The sequence below is a fragment of the Pistacia vera genome, unplaced genomic scaffold, assembly GCF_008641045.1.
Source record: "Pistacia vera cultivar Batoury unplaced genomic scaffold, PisVer_v2 Contig320, whole genome shotgun sequence".
NCBI lineage: Eukaryota > Viridiplantae > Streptophyta > Magnoliopsida > Sapindales > Anacardiaceae > Pistacia > Pistacia vera.
Window position 1 is genome coordinate 3,303,376 of NW_022196136.1, and position 18,247 is coordinate 3,321,622.

An 18,247-nucleotide genomic window follows, 5' to 3' on the forward strand; every position below is an offset into this window, starting at 1 on the left:
ATTTACCGAAGCTTCCTAAAAGCAAAAACGACAATTACGGAAGCTTCCGAAAAGTGAAAGGACATTTTTGGCATCATATCCATATATGTATAGAAAAAGATACATAAAGTTATACACCAAATTTATGAATTGAATAATGTAACAAAATCATGATTGTCGATTAATATTAAATTAAAATTAATAAATGGTCAGGATTTTGTCATATCATTCGATACAAAAATTCGATACACTATTTTGATGACTGTAGCATTGCTATATATGTATATACATTTTGGTTTACAAAAAAACATTTAAAAAAATGATTAGATTCCATTTTAGAAAAGAAAATAAAATGTTGAATAAAGGAAATTAAAAATCAAATGTAAAAACTCATGTCTGAGCCCGGGTTCGAACCGGGGACCTCTAGTGTGTGAGACTAGCGTGATGACCAACTACACCACCCAGACAGTTCTGGTTTAACTATTAATAAATATTATATAATTTATAAATTGATTTAATCTCCACCCCTGGGAGATAAGGCAATTCTAAATACCCCTAAGATTTTGCAAAAGTATTAAAATAACCCCTGATCAACTTGTTTTTAAGAGTAAACATTGTTAAACAAGTGTAAAATTTTCGTATCAATTTTGTGTGATCTTCCAGAATAATTCCCTCATTAATTTCACTTTATTGAAGATGTTTCCATCTCAAGCTAGCTCCATGAAATCATGTTTGTCCAAAAAAATAGAAATATTTTATAATGTGAATACTAAACTTTAGTTATACTTAAAAGAGTTTAATTTAGACCCCTTGAGGTATGATAAAATAACAACAATCCCCTTTCCGTTAATGAGTCGATCAATTTGCCCTTTTACTTTTTATTTTAACATCTAAAACTTAATGATAAGAGGATTTCTATTATTTCCGAAACCTTATAGCAATTTTTATTATTTTATTATATGTCAAAGGGAATTAATGTTATTAAACCCTAAATTAAATAGTTGATATTATTGGACAGTCCTAGGGTGTTTAGAGTTAAACTGTCACTTGTTTCATGTTCCAACTCAAGAGGTGTTTTCTTATCCTTTATGTGAGTTTATTAATGAGTTATACTCTTATGCTGTTCCCATATCGTCCAGAAAATTAAAGCCAATCACCATTTGGAAGGAGTGACAGCATGGCAATCTACAGCTGACGTGGAAACCAAGTCAGCAATGACATGGACTGGCAGCTTTAGACAGCTAGCACTGTCGTTATGCCTGGAAAAAGGAATTGGTTTTTATATATATCCTCAACAGGAATTAACAGATGATATCAAGAAGCCAAGAAGAAGAAAACCTTTTATATTAATGTTAACCACAAATAAACTTCTTGAAAAAAATTACAATACTACTAATACTATCATATAGAGATTGAATATAGCTCAAAATAAAAGAAAACTTAGCATATCCACTGTAATTTGGGAACCCACCAGATGGATGTCTTTTCTGCAGTACTACCGTTTAGGCAAAGTGGCTTAAGTTTGGACTGTCCCAAGTCATACATCCCCACGTCATTCTCTGATGGCGACCGCTGCGATTGCCATTCTAATTTGTAGCTAAAATATATATGATTTGGTTTTAGGCCCTTCAGACCAGTTGCTAACATGGCCAATGATCGATTATATCCCAAGAACAAAGCATATCCACCTATGTCTTTCACATTCCTCCATTGTTTTGTTGTATAATCTTGTTTGTGAACTTCGAATTCAGTAGTACCATAACAAGTCGTACAACGGCAAACTATTAACAGTTCATCTCCACAGTGAACCATGTAAGAATGATTCCATGAGTATCCAACCCTATCTAACTCGATCAGTCTTGTACAAGAGGAAGTAAAATCAAAGGTAAAGATTGTTCCTGTACTTTGTAAAGCAAGGAGCTGTCCCATGTGATATATGACATCGGTAAAGCCACCGTCTTCTACAAAATTTGGTAGTGTTAAATGAGTCCAGGTTGAATCTCCAAGCTTGCAATAGAACAAGTCACCTTGACAACAAATAACCGAGACAAAGCAGCTCGACGAAGAATCAGGTTCTGAGGATAAAATAGCCTTCCTAACTGGCCACGTAACAGTATCATGATGATAATGGCGTCGATGATGATATAAAAGAGTTGTGAGAGGAGGGAGTGCAAACCGTTGGCCAGAGATAGGATTTTGCAAATGCATGGTCATGTCTCGATTCAGAATGGCGAGCCATCCTCTGTAAGAACCTCGACATACGCTGTCTTGAGGCAGTGAAACCGCAGGTAATTTGAGAGGATGCTGATTCGGAAGTTGATTAATGGGCAAAATTCTGCCACTCGAAAAGAGAAGACAGGGCAATTGGTGTCGAACACGGTGGCTATCTGTTTTGCCAACTGATCTCCAGGCCGAACAAACACCGCAAAATCGAATATAATCACATACATTGTCTAATTTTTCAAGTACGATGAGTAAAATATCTTGAGAAAGTTCAGACCAATTAGACATTGTGACACAAACAAAGGATGATGTGTGTGGATCACTTTATGGAATATATATATATATATAGAGTATGACTCCGAATGAAGAAAGGAATAGGATATGTTTTCCTCGGCGAACAAGAAATTTTGATTTCCCGAAAAGTAGTACCTCTTTTCTAATAAAAGTGGGACAATGGTTGTTGCCTTCATCTTTCCAACTAATTGATAACTAAAACCAAACGCGAATTGTTGCTTCTTTATGAATCCATGTCCAATGAGAATTTTGATCGACTTATGACTTTGAAGAAATAGGAAAAAAGTTATGAAATGTTTTTTTTTTTTCCAACACGTTTAGTCATTTTCTACGTAATCTGGAAATTTTGTGTTTCCACAATTTATTTATTAAAAAAAATTAGAATATTTTGAAGTATAAGATATTTGAAATTCTTTTAATCTGTACTTTATTACAAATAATAAAAGGATCCTAAAATCAATCGAATTCGTACTATAATTTTCAAACAAAGTAGAAACTAGTTTCCTGATTCAACAAGAAATTTATTTCCTTCAGAAAAAACTGGATGGTATTAGATAATTAGATAATAGTTCCAAATTACGGTACTTGTTTTATTTCTGGTAATTTAATAGCCTGTGAAACTTCTTCCTACTTTTGCCGGACAAGCATAAAGAGATTAAAGCAAATTTAAACATATTATAAAGATGAGAAGATTGTAAAAACCTACATTTAATATTAAATTACGAATTTTTTTTTTTTTTTCCTTTGATTGATATTACAAAATGAGAGGCTTCCGATGACCTCTTCCAGTACAAGGATAACTATGAGATACATTCATAAGAGAGATACAAACTGGGACAAGGAGTCCTGTTACCATCAAGTAAGCAATAGAATTACTGCCAAGGTCTCGTAATCCTGGTAGAAGAACTGCCAGGAGTTGGTTTCCTAGCACCTGTCAAACATTTAAAAGAATGGTGAGATGAAAAAGGAGTTGAATAAGATGGAATTAAATCAACTGAAAATAATTTAATTTCGCTCTAGAAATAAAATAACTGTTGGTAGCAAAAAGTGTTCCAAGCTAACATACTCGATAAGATCCTAGAGGAGGCGGCCTTTGTGGGCTTCACCAATGACAGACGAGAAGATCTAGTTTGCACCACCTTTGGGGAGGGCTTTGGAAGTTTGGATGGGTAACTGGATCTGCATTCAACCAAACAAAAAGAGGGGAGAAAACTAGTGTCAGATTATTTATCTGAGGTTATGTTGCAACCAGCAAGTCGTGAAATGATAATAATATAATAATAGATCTATCTTCCAGTTCCAGATTAAGTGCAAGCAAGCAAACATTGACAGAAATCTAGAAAATATATGAATGCCCAAAGGCTTTGTCAGTGATACTCACTTCTCTGTGTTCTCAGCTGGTTTTACAGTTTCAGGGAAAAGAGTGAACTCTACAACACTGCTTGAACCATCAGTTTCTGTTCCCATTGAAAGGCCACCATCAGATATGTCACTTAATCTTTCCTCGGAATCTGCCTCCCCAAAGCCCAAGAGCTCAAAGTCTTCATTTACATTCTGACTTGAGTCCCCAACAGCAGGCTTTGGTTGTGAGGGAAATACCTTCTGGTTTTCAAAGTCCTCCACTGAATGATGAGAACCAGCATCAGAATGCTTATCACTGAACTCTGAGCAATTGTCCATATCAGAAGCTGCTTTATCAGTTAGTCCCAGGCCTTTCCCTACTGACGATCTTCGACTTATGTGAAGACTCCCTACAGATTTTCTCCTTGGAGATGGAGAGGAAGACGCATACCTTAGTGAACTCATACCTCGCTTGGCACTGTTGGCATTATTAGCCTTAACCCGCATGCACTCAATCTCTTCATCTTTCTTTGCAATTGTGTCCTTAAGAGATGAAACCTGCAAGATTAAAAGAAAGTCAAGAGGATTGTGTATAACATGGCTTTGAAAAGATTCAACATACACATACAAGGTTCATCAGTTTAGGCCCAATTTGTTTCCCCCAAAAGTCCATTGCACTTAATTATCCAAACCAGATAAATTTGAAAAAACTTAATATGCATGTGTGTCAACACTGGCTAACAAATTTACTTATATATTGGGATATAAAATGGCTGGACTTTAAGCCAAAAATTGTGGGTTATCATTTTCCTTAGGAAGGCAAGTTATGGCAGATAATGATGAGATAGTAAGATACTACACAAGTAGTGACCATGCTAAATTTTCAGATACAAGTACTCCAATAACGACCTGCTCCATAAGTTCTCTAACATCCCTCCCCTCTTTGTTGCTCCTTGCAGCGCCCAATTCAACACCAGAAACTCTCTCAGCAAACTTCAAGGTACTTATGGTTTCAGAATAGGAGTCTGCATCAGGATTAAGCTGAACAAACATAAGGGTCTTCGCTTGACCACCTGCAATGTAAAAATCAATATATATAGAGAGCAAGTCATTCATGAAATCAGGTATAAATTGTAGAATTTATACTTTCATCTGGCAGATAAGATCCTATTATCAAAATAAAAACAAGGTAGAATTATTACCCAAAGAACTCTGAAGCACTTGAGTTAATTTGCTATTTCTGTATGGGACGTGAGGACTCCTCTGTGCCAGAGCAAAGATTACATCTCCAAGAGCTGATAGTGATTTGTTTATATGCTGTGCCTCCTTGAGTCTATCACCAGTAGCTTCAGAGCGATCCACCCTTTCACTGCCAGCAAGGTCTATCAAATGTAGATTGCCACGCAAAGTGGCACCAGATTTTACATCAGTGCCATGAACATGAACTGTGAGAACACTGTAAAAGAGAATCAAATGAGCAACCTCAACTATAGAGGAAAAGAAAACATTAGATAAGCAAAATATATAGAGAAATTATACCTGTGGGATCTACTACTTCTTTCATTAAGTGCAGTAGCGCCTACAGCTCTATTCATTAACCCAATATTCATTAACTCCAACACATCTGCGGTTGATTTCACAGAATGCATACTCGCCTCAGGGACAGCTAACCCATTTGGTTGGGTGGTACTCCAAATCCCGAGTGTGTGCAAGTCAAAGGAAACATAAAAATCCTCTATACTGTGATCAAAGTAATAACAAGTGATACCGCCATCATAACTGACCAAAAAAGATTAATAAAGATACAGGAATAAAATTCATAAATAATACATGAAGATAAATTCTTATGTGTGTGTGTACTTGCACAAACAAAAGATTAAGCAACTCATTTTAGATTCAAATTGCAACAAAAGTTCTAAAGCATTAAAATCAATGCACAATATTTGGGTAAGAGAATATTTAACATGCAAATTGAAAGTGTACTGAAACCTTTTTTCAACAACTATGTCACAATTCATTTGAAAATGACGTGCCATCAATCTTATTCCACTAATATATGAAAAGGTAAATGAATATGCTAAAAATAATCATAATAACCAACCAAGAAGGAATGGAGTGAAACCTAGAGGAAGTGATATATCTGAGAATGAAAATAAACCAAAACATGAAAATAAAGGATATCTCTTTTGTGGACCATCACTTGACAGTAGATCACGAACTTGTTCATTATAAATCTCAACCATCTGAACACCAACATCGTATATAATGCAATTCTTCCTACTTTGAGAAATTTGGAAAAGATCATTCAATGCTCGATAATTGACACCCCAATCTTCTCTCGATGATATACAAGGCCCACTCTAGGGAGAAAAACAAAAACAAAATTTATAAGGGACAAGTATAAACAATCAACACTTTCGTACATTGAAAATCCAGACAAGTTACTCACCATTGTATAGGTCTTCCCAGATCCAGTTTGTCCATAAGCAAAAATACAAACATTGTATCCATCAAGAACAGATCGTATTAATGGTTGTGTATCTAAGAATACCTCCTCTGCCAACATAACGCATTTAAAAGATAAAAAGTCAGAACATTTCCTGACAAAAGAAATAAATAAAGTCATCCATCAATCGGTTACAATCAAGAAAATAATTACCTTGAGTGGCTTCTGGACCAAAGACCTTGTTAAACTTAAAGAGGCGATGAGCATCTTTGCCTTGTTTTATGGGATTTGAAACCACCAACTCACCATTCTCACCGACATATTCTAAAGTTGTTTGCTTTTTATTTTGACCTGGAAGGAATGGTCTTATCCGGCAATATACTCTAATATTACCTGTTCAAGAAAGAGGAACAAACATTTGTCAATCTACAGGTATATCAGGCAGAGTTATTATAAGGCACTCTACCTTTCAAGTCCTGAACTTCATTGTACAATTTCCGATTTTCTGACAGAACTGAATTGTAATTCTCAGCAGCATCTACAAGCCCTTTTAGGTTTAGCCCTATTGGAAAAAGAAAGTACTCACCATGAGAAAATGCCCAACCCATAGTAAAATACCAATTTGGTAATAAACAAAATCAAAACAAAAATGATTATCAATCTAACCCAAGTATTTAAATTCCTCTGTGTAACTCCTTTTCGTCTTCAGGACTTCATGTTTTATGGACTCAAAAGCTACCCTTACATCCTAATCAATGTGAAAATTGCAGATGTGAGAATAAGCATTAACACACTATAAAAACAAAAGTTAACAGTAATGACAACCTGTATAGCCGCGAACTGATAATCTATAAAATTCTGATAAGTAGACTCCTTCTTTCTCCATCTTTGATATTTAGATTCAGAAAACGATTCTAGTTCTTTCACCTTCTTCTTTGACTCTATTAAAAGGCACTCAAATTCTTTCAACTTCTTTTCTGACTCAACTTTAGTTTCCTCAACCTGTGCTTCCAATTTCAAGCAATGCATCATATGTGTCCTTTTGGCCATTTCTAATTCTTGTTTCAATGCAGAAATCTCAATACTACTATGATCCTTTTCTTTTTTCAATCTAAGCACATTCTGCTCTTCAAGCTTTTCCTTCTCCTCCATTTTGGTTTTCTCACTCTGCATAATTCGAAGAACAATTTAATAATTTAACCCAAGCTATGAATGGCGTAATCACAATAAAACATCCATGCATATCACTTACAAACACAGGTATAACATAAAATGTCTCTATTAGTTTTATTCTTTATCAATTTTCTACTAATTTCATCAATTATGTGGCTTCTTACAAATAACCAAATGGGAGATAATGGCAAACACTTCATCACATCCACAAATAATTCAAAATCATGCATCATCAAAAAACAAAAGTTCTATCGTAAAAACTTATGGTTGTTTGGCAACAATTCCAGCTTACAGCTATATCAGACATAAAATACAACAGCATGATAATTTGCAATATGCACACAAAATAAAATAAGATAAAACATATATATGGCATGTTAAGCAATACAAGGATACAAATCAATTAATTCAAAGGATCCTTCTAAGAAAAATTCATGGAGTAATGTTTTTCATCGTGCGGTATGGAAAATATTGTTGGAACATATTAAATATACATAACATCAAGACATGCAAGAATTAATACTGGTTCTGATGTTGTTCACCCTAAACTTTGCAACTTAATATGTTCAATAAAGAAAAAGCTTAAATCAACAATTAATATAGATTAAAAGGCATCTTTAAAATTTTTGCAGTAGCAACCACTTTAACTTTTTAACAAAAAATTAGGCATGGCATCATAATTTAAGAATGGAGAACTCCATTATGAACTAAATAGGAGAATAAAATGGGAACGCACCTTTAGTCTCTCAAATTGATTTACAACAACCTATACAAAGTTACAGAAACAGTACTGAGTCAATTGAGTGTATAAACGAAGTAAAGGAGAAAAGCAAAGGCAAACTATTGGTATAGACCTGATTCTCTTCAGCAGACCCCATTGCCAGGGTCTCAAGCACTCTGATTCTTGTTTGGTACTTCTCCTCACAAGCCCTATAAAGATTGTTTTGCTGAAGCCAAGCACCAATATGAACATTTATTATTCATGAGCAGTTTGTTAGAAAAAAAAAAAATTTAGAAATAAATTCCTGAAGCATTTTACATTTTTTAAATTCTGTGCTTGAGTTGCCGTTCGCCTTTCAATGAGTTGGACAACTTCTCTCAGCAGACATGCCACACGCTGAAAATAGGAAAAGGTAGAAAAGAATAGTACCAATTAAAGAAGCAAAACAGCATTTGCTCAAGATATAAAAAGAAACGTAATTATGTACAATCCATGAATGCTTTAGTAATCACTGACATACTTGAGGTACATCCCCATTCTTTCTTTCAATGCGTTCATCCAGAATTTGATTCACAACATTGAACAGTGATTTAGTCGAGGCATTCTGTATCGAGGAATCACAAAAAACAAACACTATTAGACTTTATGCTAACATGGAAAAATAAACTTTTATAAGAAACTACGATCCCATAATAAATATTCAAAAACAAGCACAAACACACAAACATAAAGAACTATGGGATCTTACATCTAAACTCCTTGAATTTATGAGTTCCGAGATCTTCATATCAGAAATATCTGCAAAAGATCCTTCATGAGCTACATGATGCATAAAAAAAGATGACTCTAGAAAAAAAACAAGCAATACCATGACCCTTGCCAAAAACATAATATAGTAAATTTGGCAAACTAAATAATATCAGGCCCTCCATTCTCAATCATATGAGATGTATTACAAAGCAAATGCTTTCACTATAGGCTCAAGTAGAAAATTACATATATCGTTCATTTAGGTTGACTTTCCTATCATTTAAAAAGCACTAGATACACCTTCTGTAATAGGACCACACATACCATTCCAGAATTTTCCATCTAAAGAATTCAATGGGCTCTCTTCTTCTATGGCAGAGCTTTTAGCATATGCTCTTACACTCCCACTAAAGTGACCAGTTCCCTCTACACGATCTAACCTTGCCACACTCCATCTCTTTCTTGAATGATTTTGGATGCTGTCTTCCTCGTCATAGGAATTAAAACTTGCTCTAAGTGTTCTAAGGCAATGCAAAACTGGCCTCATATATCCCTGCACAGCGTCCCCAGTGATGAAATGAAATAAGCATAAACAAAATTTAGAGGTACAACCAAAGAAAAACAATAGTGTAAGACCTAAAGTTAATTTATTTATTTTTTCTTTGGGGGAGTGGGGATACCAACTAGAAATGCACATTAACAATGGTAATTCATCCGAAAAACAAGCCCGCCCCCCGCCCCGCCCCAAAAAAAAAAAAAAAAAAAAATCACCTTTCCAATATTAACAATCGGATTGAGACTAACTGGGTTGTAGTTTTTTACCAAAAACTACGATATGCCGACACAAACTCAGGGTATCTTTATCCACTAACACATAGTAAAGATGTAGTAGATTATGACTGTATGCACATATTTTTTCTAGAAGAACCATAGAAAGCTAAAATAATCCTCAAGGTTGCTAGCATGTGCAACTTTCATAATATTTTTGCAAATGAAGGTGTATTCTCCTCTTTAACTATCTGCATTCTTATCAGCATGACTGTCCTGTCTTCAAGAGTCTGACACACCAAATCACTATATATAAGTGTCCTACAGAGCTGTGATGCATATAGGGATATCTTCAATATGATGTGTAATGAATCAAAGCAATAAAAAAATCATTGATATACCGAATAAATATGCCCAAGGAATTAATCAGAACTATTCACATCTCAGTTTACAATTGACCAAACACACCACAGGTCAAATTGGTTCATCGTGGTATTCAAATTCAACAGTCCAATTTACACAACTAAACTGACAACATTGAAATAATAATTACAATATATTGTTGGGCATAAAAGACCTTCTGGTACCTGCTCTAGCTCTGATGGTTCAAACCTGGGTAATCCCAACTCATCCATAGCTGCCAGAAACTGGTAGACTTTTGCAGTACCTGGCTCACAACTGGCCCCCTAATATAAAAAGACAATGTATTTTCAAATGGCCAAAACACAACATGGAAAATGAAACTTCAGCTTCATATTACTGTGATAAAACCTAAAAGAAAATTCAAATCATAATTTTTCATTATACGACAAAATCAAACCAACCATATCAACTAAACCAGGGCATAGCTTGTTCAAGACAAGACACAAAACCGTTCCATCAGTCAAGCATGCTCTCAATTCCTCCTCCGAAGCCTCCAGTGGCAAACTTAAACGAGGAATCATATCATTCAACCACTCCACTACAATTGATAGCTCGTTACCTAGAGTCAAATAAAGTTAAGCAAATAAAACATACAGTGAAGTGAAGAAAAACTGACATAATTACAGCGTGCACATATGTACACAAGTTTATATGTATGAAAGAAAGAAAGTATAACTTCCTTACCCTCAGCCATGCTCTTAGAACTTTGTTCATCATTTACACCATGAGTTCCATTTGAATTGTCAAAATTCCTATTTTGCCTGAGTGCCATTCTAACTCAATGTTCATGAGGAGAGTTTCCAAATCTTTGTCTCAGAATTAACCATGGACACAGTGTTGCAAGAACTACAAGTTCATTAACAACAGTGAATTTACAGAATAAAGAACAAATCCAGAAACTACAAGCTTATCACCAAGAACGCACATGTCTCAAGTACAACATTTCCAACCCCGCTTTCCAGCAAATACAAGTCCGAACTGGAATTTAAGGCAAATAAATGAATTCTCTTAGAGTATACATATTATTTCCTTTTCTTACCCTTCATCCACAAACGAAAAGAGAACAAATAAAAAAAGGCGTAAAAATTTGAAAACTTTCAAAAAACTAGCTTAGTTTAAGTTTCAAATTCGGAGTAAAAAAAAAAAACATAAAATATAATTTACATCTTCTCAACTACCAAATAAAGCAAAATTCAGAAAATACAAAACAAAACCCTAAAAGAAACTCGAACCTCATCTCTTAATCTACACAAATACAAGCTACATTACAAATTCTAACACACCACTCCAAAAATGGAAGACAAAAAACAAAAATTTAACAACCAGATCCGCACCAAACCCTAATTTCGCACACAAAAGAACACGTAGGAACAAAATGTGGTTAGTTGTACGAACCTGAGAGATCATAACAGCAGATGCGCTCCGTTCCAGATCTCGCAAAGCCAGAAACCGTCCAGATTAGAAATCGAAGAAATCAAGAGAAAGATTAACAAATACGTTTCAATTCAAAATTCGATTCGTAAGGAAAACGAAATGGTTTAGTTAATACAAATAAACGGCCGAAATTTCAGAAGAAAATAAATGAAAAGTGTAAAAACGTCGGGAATGGGGAGAGTGAAATAGACGTGCGCGAGGGGGTTGGATTTGGTTGGGGTTGGATTTGAAAATAACAGAAAGTGTTTTCGGTTTAATTGTATTTGTAGTTTTGGCCCATTCCACTAATTTTGGAGTGGAGTTCCCGCCTTGTGTTTTTGTTTTCTTCTTTTTAACTTCGTTATCCGTTTCCCTTTTTTTTTTTTTTTTTGTTTCTGAATTTAGTTTACTAACAACTAACGGACAGAACTACCGGCTCGCATTTTTATGATTTTTTTTTTTTTTTTTTTTACATTCCTAATTTAATCAGCCACTAGTATAAACACACGTCGCCGCCTGCTTTAATTTGCCAATTCTGGGAAATTCAATTAGAGAACTTATGTTAAAAAAATTGAAATAATTCTCAGAAGCATTTGATTTTGAATTAAAAGTAAATTTCAAAAATGAAAATTCTTCAATATGTTTTAATTTCTTTTTTTTTTTTTTAATTGTTGCGTTTTCCAAATTATATCTCATCTTATGTAGTATACGACATTACTTATCAATTTATTATTTATTTAATGTTTAATGTTTGGTAGAATAGTAAATTAATTTTCTCCATGGGTAGTGTTATGCCTAAAAGATCAACACTAACATAAGTTGATATCAGCGAGTATTAATCAAAGTTTAGGAAGGCTTTATATCGTCTATAGTCTGCCACGTAACCCAAAGCATAAATAATATATTTGTCAACAACCCAGTCGATTGAAGTTTTGTCTGTAAATGAATTTGGTTCGTACTCCTATCCAAACCCCATTTAATTTATGGATATTTCTTAAGTTATCAGTCAATGGAACGCTAGGAGGAATTTGCACTGCACCAACCCACTTGCATATTTGTAATCATTACTTTGAGCTTAACGGGTATAAATAGGCAACTCCCCCTCACAAAATATGGACCAAACACTCTGAATTCAACAAAGAAAATAGCAAAGACTAGGAGTGTTCGGTTTCGGGTACCCTGCACTTTTTGAAGGAATCGAAATTGGAATTGACGGTTTCTTAAAATTTGGAACCAGAACCGGAATCGACGGTTCCGGTTCCTAGGTACCCAGAACCAGAACCTGTAACAACGGTTCCGGTTCCAGTTCTGGGTACCTTGTAAAATCACAATGACCCCACAAAAGTTTTTAAAATGGCAAAAAAATCCTTAAAAACTTACAAATACCCCCCCACCTGGCACTTGTTAACAAAAATAAAATTACAAATTATCAATTCAAAATTACAAACTCCATTACTTTGTAAAGGTACATTCTCAAAAGTCAAACCAACTTACTTTAAATGTTATGAAATATAAATATAAATGTATTTACATTACTTTTTCTACAAAAGTTTTTATTAACCCTCCTAATCTTTAATTTTATTTTATATTACTCTCGATTCTTGGTTTCGATTCCGGTTCCTAACTATAGGAATCGGAACCGGAACCGTACAGTAACGATTTCAAAAATTTAGAATCGGAACCTACCCATTGACGATTGGTTCTGGGTAGGAACCGGAACCAAACCCAGGGTATCCGCCGGTTCCGGTTCCAACTGATTCTTTTGAACACCCCTAGCAAAAACACCCTACGAGAAAGTGACTAGCTTGATATTCTCTAAGAACATCAAGAACCTATAATCCATATCGCAGTTTGCGGCCTTTTGTAAACTTGGCTAATAACCAATAACTCACTCATATAAAAGAAAACAGTGGATGTATGATTCATTTTAAGCATCGAATCACTGTAAACTCTCATTGTCTCATTTACTTTAAGTCTTTACATGCTATTATGAGAACAGTATTCCATAATCAACTCTTAAAATTATTCATATGTAATTTCTAGGATCTTTCTTAGCACTTTATACGTACGAGGTCATTAGTGTCAAAATCACTTATCAACAAGTAGAACAAGCTTAAATGGGCCTGACCTTGTCTCAAATGGGCCTAACAACTTTGGTACAGGAAATCACCCCATTTGACATGTAATGTTTATAGGAAGAATGTTCCAAATTTGGATTAAAAAAACAAAAAATTGAGATGAACTTATTTTTGTTCCCAATTAAAAGTTGATTTTCTTGGGGCTCACTCAAAATATGGTTTTTTTGTGTGGAATTTCTGGCTTCAATCCATAGGGATTTATTGTCTGATTTTTTAATTTATCAGGTTGTCAAATTATATATTTTATTGATTTTACATTGCTTCTCGATATATATTTATTTATATGCCCTTCTAAATGCAAAAGTTAGAAAAGCTATATAAGTTGGTTTAGAAATTGAAATTCAAAAATAGAAAAGCATATGATAAAAACAAAACAAATGAAAATAAAAGTCATAATATATCATATTAGTCGTGTTATAACCTACGCCTCAACTCCAACCAAAAACACACAGCAATTTCAAACAACACAGATCACACACACACAAGACACCAAGAATTACCGTGGTTCACTCGCTCAGTTTGAGCAAGCTACGTCCACGTTGAACTCGAGAAACCAGCAAGCTCGCTGCACTAAATTTATCAAGATCACAGTCTAAATTACAAACTGAATATCAAAACCCTCTCAAATCTTCTCAAAAACCCGTATCTTCCCTAGAGACATTATCCCTTATATCCCTAATGACCTGTGTACATTAATACACTCAAATGACCTGAAATTAGCCACTTGATTAACAGTTACAAGATTCAAGACCACAAAAACCCAAACCCTGGCAGACTCAATTTTTGCTCGATAGAGAAGATAGAGATACAATTGCTATTCTGTTTCGATTCTGCCTTATTTGCCTGCTTTTATATCATTGACCAGAAGACTCCTTTTCACCGTTGGATCTTCAACCAACCAACGCTCAGGATTAATCTCACCATTAGCTTAAAAATGACGTCACTCTATTTAATAATGAAACGTCACCGTATAAAGCCATTACACCAATAAGTCGCCCATATTATTGACAATTTTAGATGAAAGTTGTAACACATTGATTAAACAAGACAACGTAAATAAGTCAAGTGTATTGTATATTTGAATCATACTTGATAAAATCCATACTAATATAAGGAATTTGATTTGCAATAAGATACACTTTTTCTAAATAAAGCTATATGAGTCGCCCCTAAAACGCGGCTCAATGCTTCCATCTTGGAGGTTATAAATTCCCATATCCTTTCCTTCTCCTCTTCCATGGGAGGTGCGACCAATATAAATATCCCAACAATCATCAGTAAAGTAAATGCAATTAGATTTGCAGAGCATTGCTTCAATAGAAAACGAAGAATTATAATAAATGAATTATTTATTCACCAAATTCTTCATCTCTGTCCAGGTATTACTTCTCAAATCCACCTTGAAAACCAGAAATTCACTAGTTCTATAAGTACTCCGTCTTTTACTTATGTCGTCACGTTCTACTACTGAATTATTTACTTAAATTAAGATATTGAAAAGTTAATAATAAATGAATATGATATAACCACATATTTCTCTATTTATAATCGCCATTTACTTATTTTTTAAGCTGCTTCTTATTATTATTATAATTAAATTAAAATAAACCCACTGACTAGTGACTACGCCACCAGTTCGCGCGAAATGGATCAGCAGCAGTGGCGACAGCAACAAGAACCTCAGTATCCAGAAGCCCCAGTATTGGGACCAAACGTAGATCCAACGTCCACGTGTCCCGACTCTACACAAGATTCCCCTGGAGACGGCGGATCGAAACCGTCCTTAAACCGAAACGACATCGTGAAAGCTCTCGAGGTGGTGGAGAGAGACTCCGTGGCCATTGCTGAGAGCTTCTCTTCTCTCTTCGCTTCTCTCCGCTTGGCACTCTCCGAGGTCAGTCAGCTTTTTTTTTTTTTTTTTTGGTTAACAAAGAGGTTGTTTTACTGTCTTTTTGTTTCACAATACAATTAGTAAGAACATGAAATGATATTTCTTAATTTATATGGTGTTTAATTCTTTTTAGTTAAATTCTTAGAAGTGGCTATGTTTATTTTTAGGGTCTTCTGAGAATTAATAATTATAGTAATTCAGTATTATTTAAATTGCTATTTGATCTTTGCTGTTTTAGGTTCTGTTTGTTTGCCGTCAAAATTGTAAAGGAAATGGAACAAAATCAAAGCTCTGGAACCATTTAATTTATTTATTTATTTTTTTTTTTGGCGAGTAGTACTTAGGAAAATGAGAAGAATGTAACTTTGACTTGTATGTAATGTTTTGAACTATTAAAGAATTTCACACGAGCTGAAGTAAAAGTTATCATAAAAAGCTTCTTTCTTTCATTAACTAAGTTTAATGATGAGATAGATTTTTTCTCTTTGTCAAATATAGGACTGGTATAATTGGCTTTTCTGATAGACGAAACTGATTATTGTAGATTACCGATACCTCTGTAGATCATATGCAATGCTTTAGTGATGCTGCAGGCCGTCTCCAGGAATCAGGTAAATGAATGATTTATGTTAAAAATTTAATGCAATAGTATTTATTTGTGGGAAAGATTCAAAGTAGCATGGTTTTTTAGGATTACTGTTATTCGATTTAACTTCTTCTAGAATATGATAGATGTAAGTGAGATGGGATAACAAGAAAAAGATTTCGGGCACAAGTTTGAAACAAGGCCTATGATCACTTTCTAGAGGAATTTTTTCTGAGATTTTGTTTTAATCTCAGCATGGATAACTCCTCAAACCCCACTCTTTCTTCTATTTTAGGGCTAAAGGCCCATCACTTATTCTCTCTCGCTTCAATTGCCAAAACATTTGTGAATATGGAAAAATACTTCGTTTCTGTAAATATGTTGTACAAAGCACAATTTGTCAGCGCCACTAAGGCTTCCCCGGTTTATGTTTATTTGCATTTTGTAAAAGTCATTAGAAGTATCATAGATCTCATTTTAATGATTATTCTGATATCAATTGCTCCCTTCATTTTATCCTCTTGTTTTGCAGTACTCGATGCAGCAACAAAGGGTAACCGATATATAAATTCATGTCTCAGGTATCTTTCATTCTCAACTTTTTAAGTCTTTAGATTAACAAGTGAGGATGAAAATTAGTTCTTGTAATTTAAAAATGTTGGAGATATACTGAAATTTTGATCCAAAAGGTTCAAAACTAGGTGTTGAGTCATAGATTTTGAAGTTGTATTTGAGTTTATTTCTCTCAATCAATCATGGACTGAACTTTTGCTCTAAATACGAGCAACATCTTGTACTTTTACGGCTTCGTTTTCATCTGAATTGGGACATGGTTTTAGAGACACTTCCATTGATTCTGGCAATAGATGTAGATTCCCTTTAGCCTGCTCAATTGATCTTGGTCCTTAAATTCACAATATGCTGTTTGTTTAATTAACTTTTTCTCATGTCAATGAAAATTTGCAATTTTGCAGATTTAGATTATGTGCAAAATTTCAAACCACATATTGCTATCTGAATAAGAAATTATTTTGTGAAGTTGCTGTAAGAATGGAAAGGCTGACTGTTGTAGGAAAGAAAAGCTGCTGACAATTGACATTCAGATGAAAACTGGGATGCTTTGTAGTTAGTAACTAAGGTCTCAGAGACCTTTGACACTTCTATTGCTAGCTTGGAGGGGAAATACAACATCGACATTCATGCTTACATATAAGGATACACTTTTTGCGTGTTGAATACGGTCTGACCATGTTCACTTTCAGATTAAATGAGGAAATGAAAGGCGTTGACAGTCTAGCTGCACAACTGTATCCTTCATAATTGGTTTTTGTGGTGTTGTTTTACATCGGTTGGCTCTTTTCCTACCACTTTGAAGTGCTAATGAAGGACCCATGGACTTATCCTGCTTTCCCCTCATGTGGAATATGCCAAAGTGGTCTATATTGGTTGTTCATAAACACCACCCAGAAACCTGTATCTCAATGTTTCTATAGAATTTAGAATATTGGTCACATACTATATTTGCTTATCCTGGCATTTTGGTTCCTTAATTGTAGTGAAGAAAAATGCTGAGGAGGAATGTAGATGCTCTAGACACAGCTGTAAACAGGCTCGTCCGTTTTCCATGAGGTTGACCTGCTCACCCAATTGGTTACATCAATAGCATGAAGTATTGTTTTTAATTTTCTTGGTATTTATCTAGAATTGGTTTTGTGTTAAAAGTTGTGCTGTCATAGCCACTTTGACAATGCAGTGAAACATTGTGATTTATGAACATTGTTAAGTGTTTGCTGAGTCGGGAAAGCGTTTGAGGAGTGCTGAATCCTAGTACAGACTTGAAACACAAACATGCTCCTTTTTCTTCTATATTTAACTTGGCTTTCTTGAGTTTTTGCGAAACCATTGTTCTCACTCTAATTGTCTTCTTAATGCCCTTTAAATGGAGCAACTGGAATTGGTATTTCATGGATTAAGCACTCAGAAATGATGTACAAATTAAAAGCAGAAGCCCACGAGCTTATCTATAAGTAAACGCAAAGATTGGCTGATGGCTGTGATGGTGTTGGAATCAAAACTCCAGTGTTTCCACAGTTGGCTTAAT

General features: G+C 34.6%; 3 protein-coding genes and 1 non-coding gene across 5 annotated transcripts; 1 reads left to right on the forward strand and 3 right to left on the reverse strand.

Moving 5' to 3' along the window:
* Positions 1-372: 372 nt before the first annotated feature.
* On the reverse strand, positions 373-446 carry TRNAV-CAC. The gene has a single exon. It is a non-coding gene; the product is annotated as a tRNA-Val (tRNA).
* A 973-nt stretch (positions 447-1,419) lies between these two features.
* Positions 1,420-2,490, reverse strand: LOC116136842 (probable F-box protein At1g44080). Its single transcript, XM_031422509.1, has one exon. The coding sequence runs from the start codon at positions 2,488-2,490 to the stop codon at positions 1,420-1,422; it is 1,071 nt and encodes a 356-aa protein (XP_031278369.1).
* Positions 2,491-3,228: 738 nt separating this feature from the next.
* Positions 3,229-11,642, reverse strand: LOC116136912 (kinesin-like protein KIN-14J). 2 transcript variants are annotated; one of them, XM_031422578.1, is made up of 22 exons: positions 11,514-11,642; positions 10,803-10,964; positions 10,520-10,677; positions 10,283-10,381; positions 9,252-9,480; positions 8,926-8,975; positions 8,698-8,781; positions 8,496-8,573; positions 8,311-8,403; positions 8,193-8,222; positions 7,109-7,450; positions 6,950-7,031; positions 6,750-6,845; positions 6,497-6,676; positions 6,287-6,393; positions 6,019-6,197; positions 5,377-5,541; positions 5,040-5,293; positions 4,747-4,910; positions 3,878-4,395; positions 3,563-3,675; positions 3,229-3,427 (listed from the first exon to the last, which is right to left on the reverse strand). In XM_031422578.1, the coding sequence occupies exons 2-22, from the start codon at positions 10,888-10,890 to the stop codon at positions 3,369-3,371; spliced, it is 3,168 nt and encodes a 1,055-aa protein (XP_031278438.1). In that variant the 5' UTR covers positions 10,891-10,964; positions 11,514-11,642; the 3' UTR covers positions 3,229-3,368. The 2 variants fall into 2 exon arrangements, with proteins under 2 accessions (XP_031278438.1, XP_031278440.1); XM_031422580.1 differs by lacking the exon at positions 11,514-11,642 and adding an exon at positions 11,044-11,122.
* Positions 11,643-15,314: 3,672 nt separating this feature from the next.
* On the forward strand, positions 15,315-17,937 carry LOC116136843. The gene is made up of 5 exons (XM_031422510.1): positions 15,315-15,563; positions 16,105-16,171; positions 16,679-16,727; positions 17,409-17,453; positions 17,708-17,937. The coding sequence occupies exons 1-5, from the start codon at positions 15,315-15,317 to the stop codon at positions 17,772-17,774; spliced, it is 477 nt and encodes a 158-aa protein (XP_031278370.1). The 3' UTR covers positions 17,775-17,937.
* Positions 17,938-18,247: the final 310 nt, after the last annotated feature.

What these genes read in the sequence shown, in the direction of transcription:
- LOC116136843 (XM_031422510.1), top strand. Translation starts at nt 15,315, where the DNA reads ATGGATCAGCAGCAGTGGCGACAGCAACAAGAACCTCAGTATCCAGAA. An exon ending in TATATAAATTCATGTCTCAG is followed by an intron (nt 16,728 to 17,408) that starts GTATCTTTCATT and finishes GTTCACTTTCAG; the next exon opens with ATTAAATGAGGAAATGAAAG. An exon ending in GACAGTCTAGCTGCACAACT is followed by an intron (nt 17,454 to 17,707) that starts GTATCCTTCATA and finishes ATTGTAGTGAAG; the next exon opens with AAAAATGCTGAGGAGGAATG.
- LOC116136842 (XM_031422509.1), bottom strand. Translation starts at nt 2,490, where the DNA reads ATGTCTAATTGGTCTGAACTTTCTCAAGATATTTTACTCATCGTACTT.
- LOC116136912 (XM_031422578.1), bottom strand. Translation starts at nt 10,890, where the DNA reads ATGGCACTCAGGCAAAATAGGAATTTTGACAATTCAAATGGAACTCAT. An exon ending in AGAGGAATTTAAATACTTGG is followed by an intron (nt 6,846 to 6,949) that starts GTTAGATTGATA and finishes TTTTTCCAATAG; the next exon opens with GGCTAAACCTAAAAGGGCTT. An exon ending in CCAGCTGAGAACACAGAGAA is followed by an intron (nt 3,676 to 3,877) that starts GTGAGTATCACT and finishes GGTTGAATGCAG; the next exon opens with ATCCAGTTACCCATCCAAAC.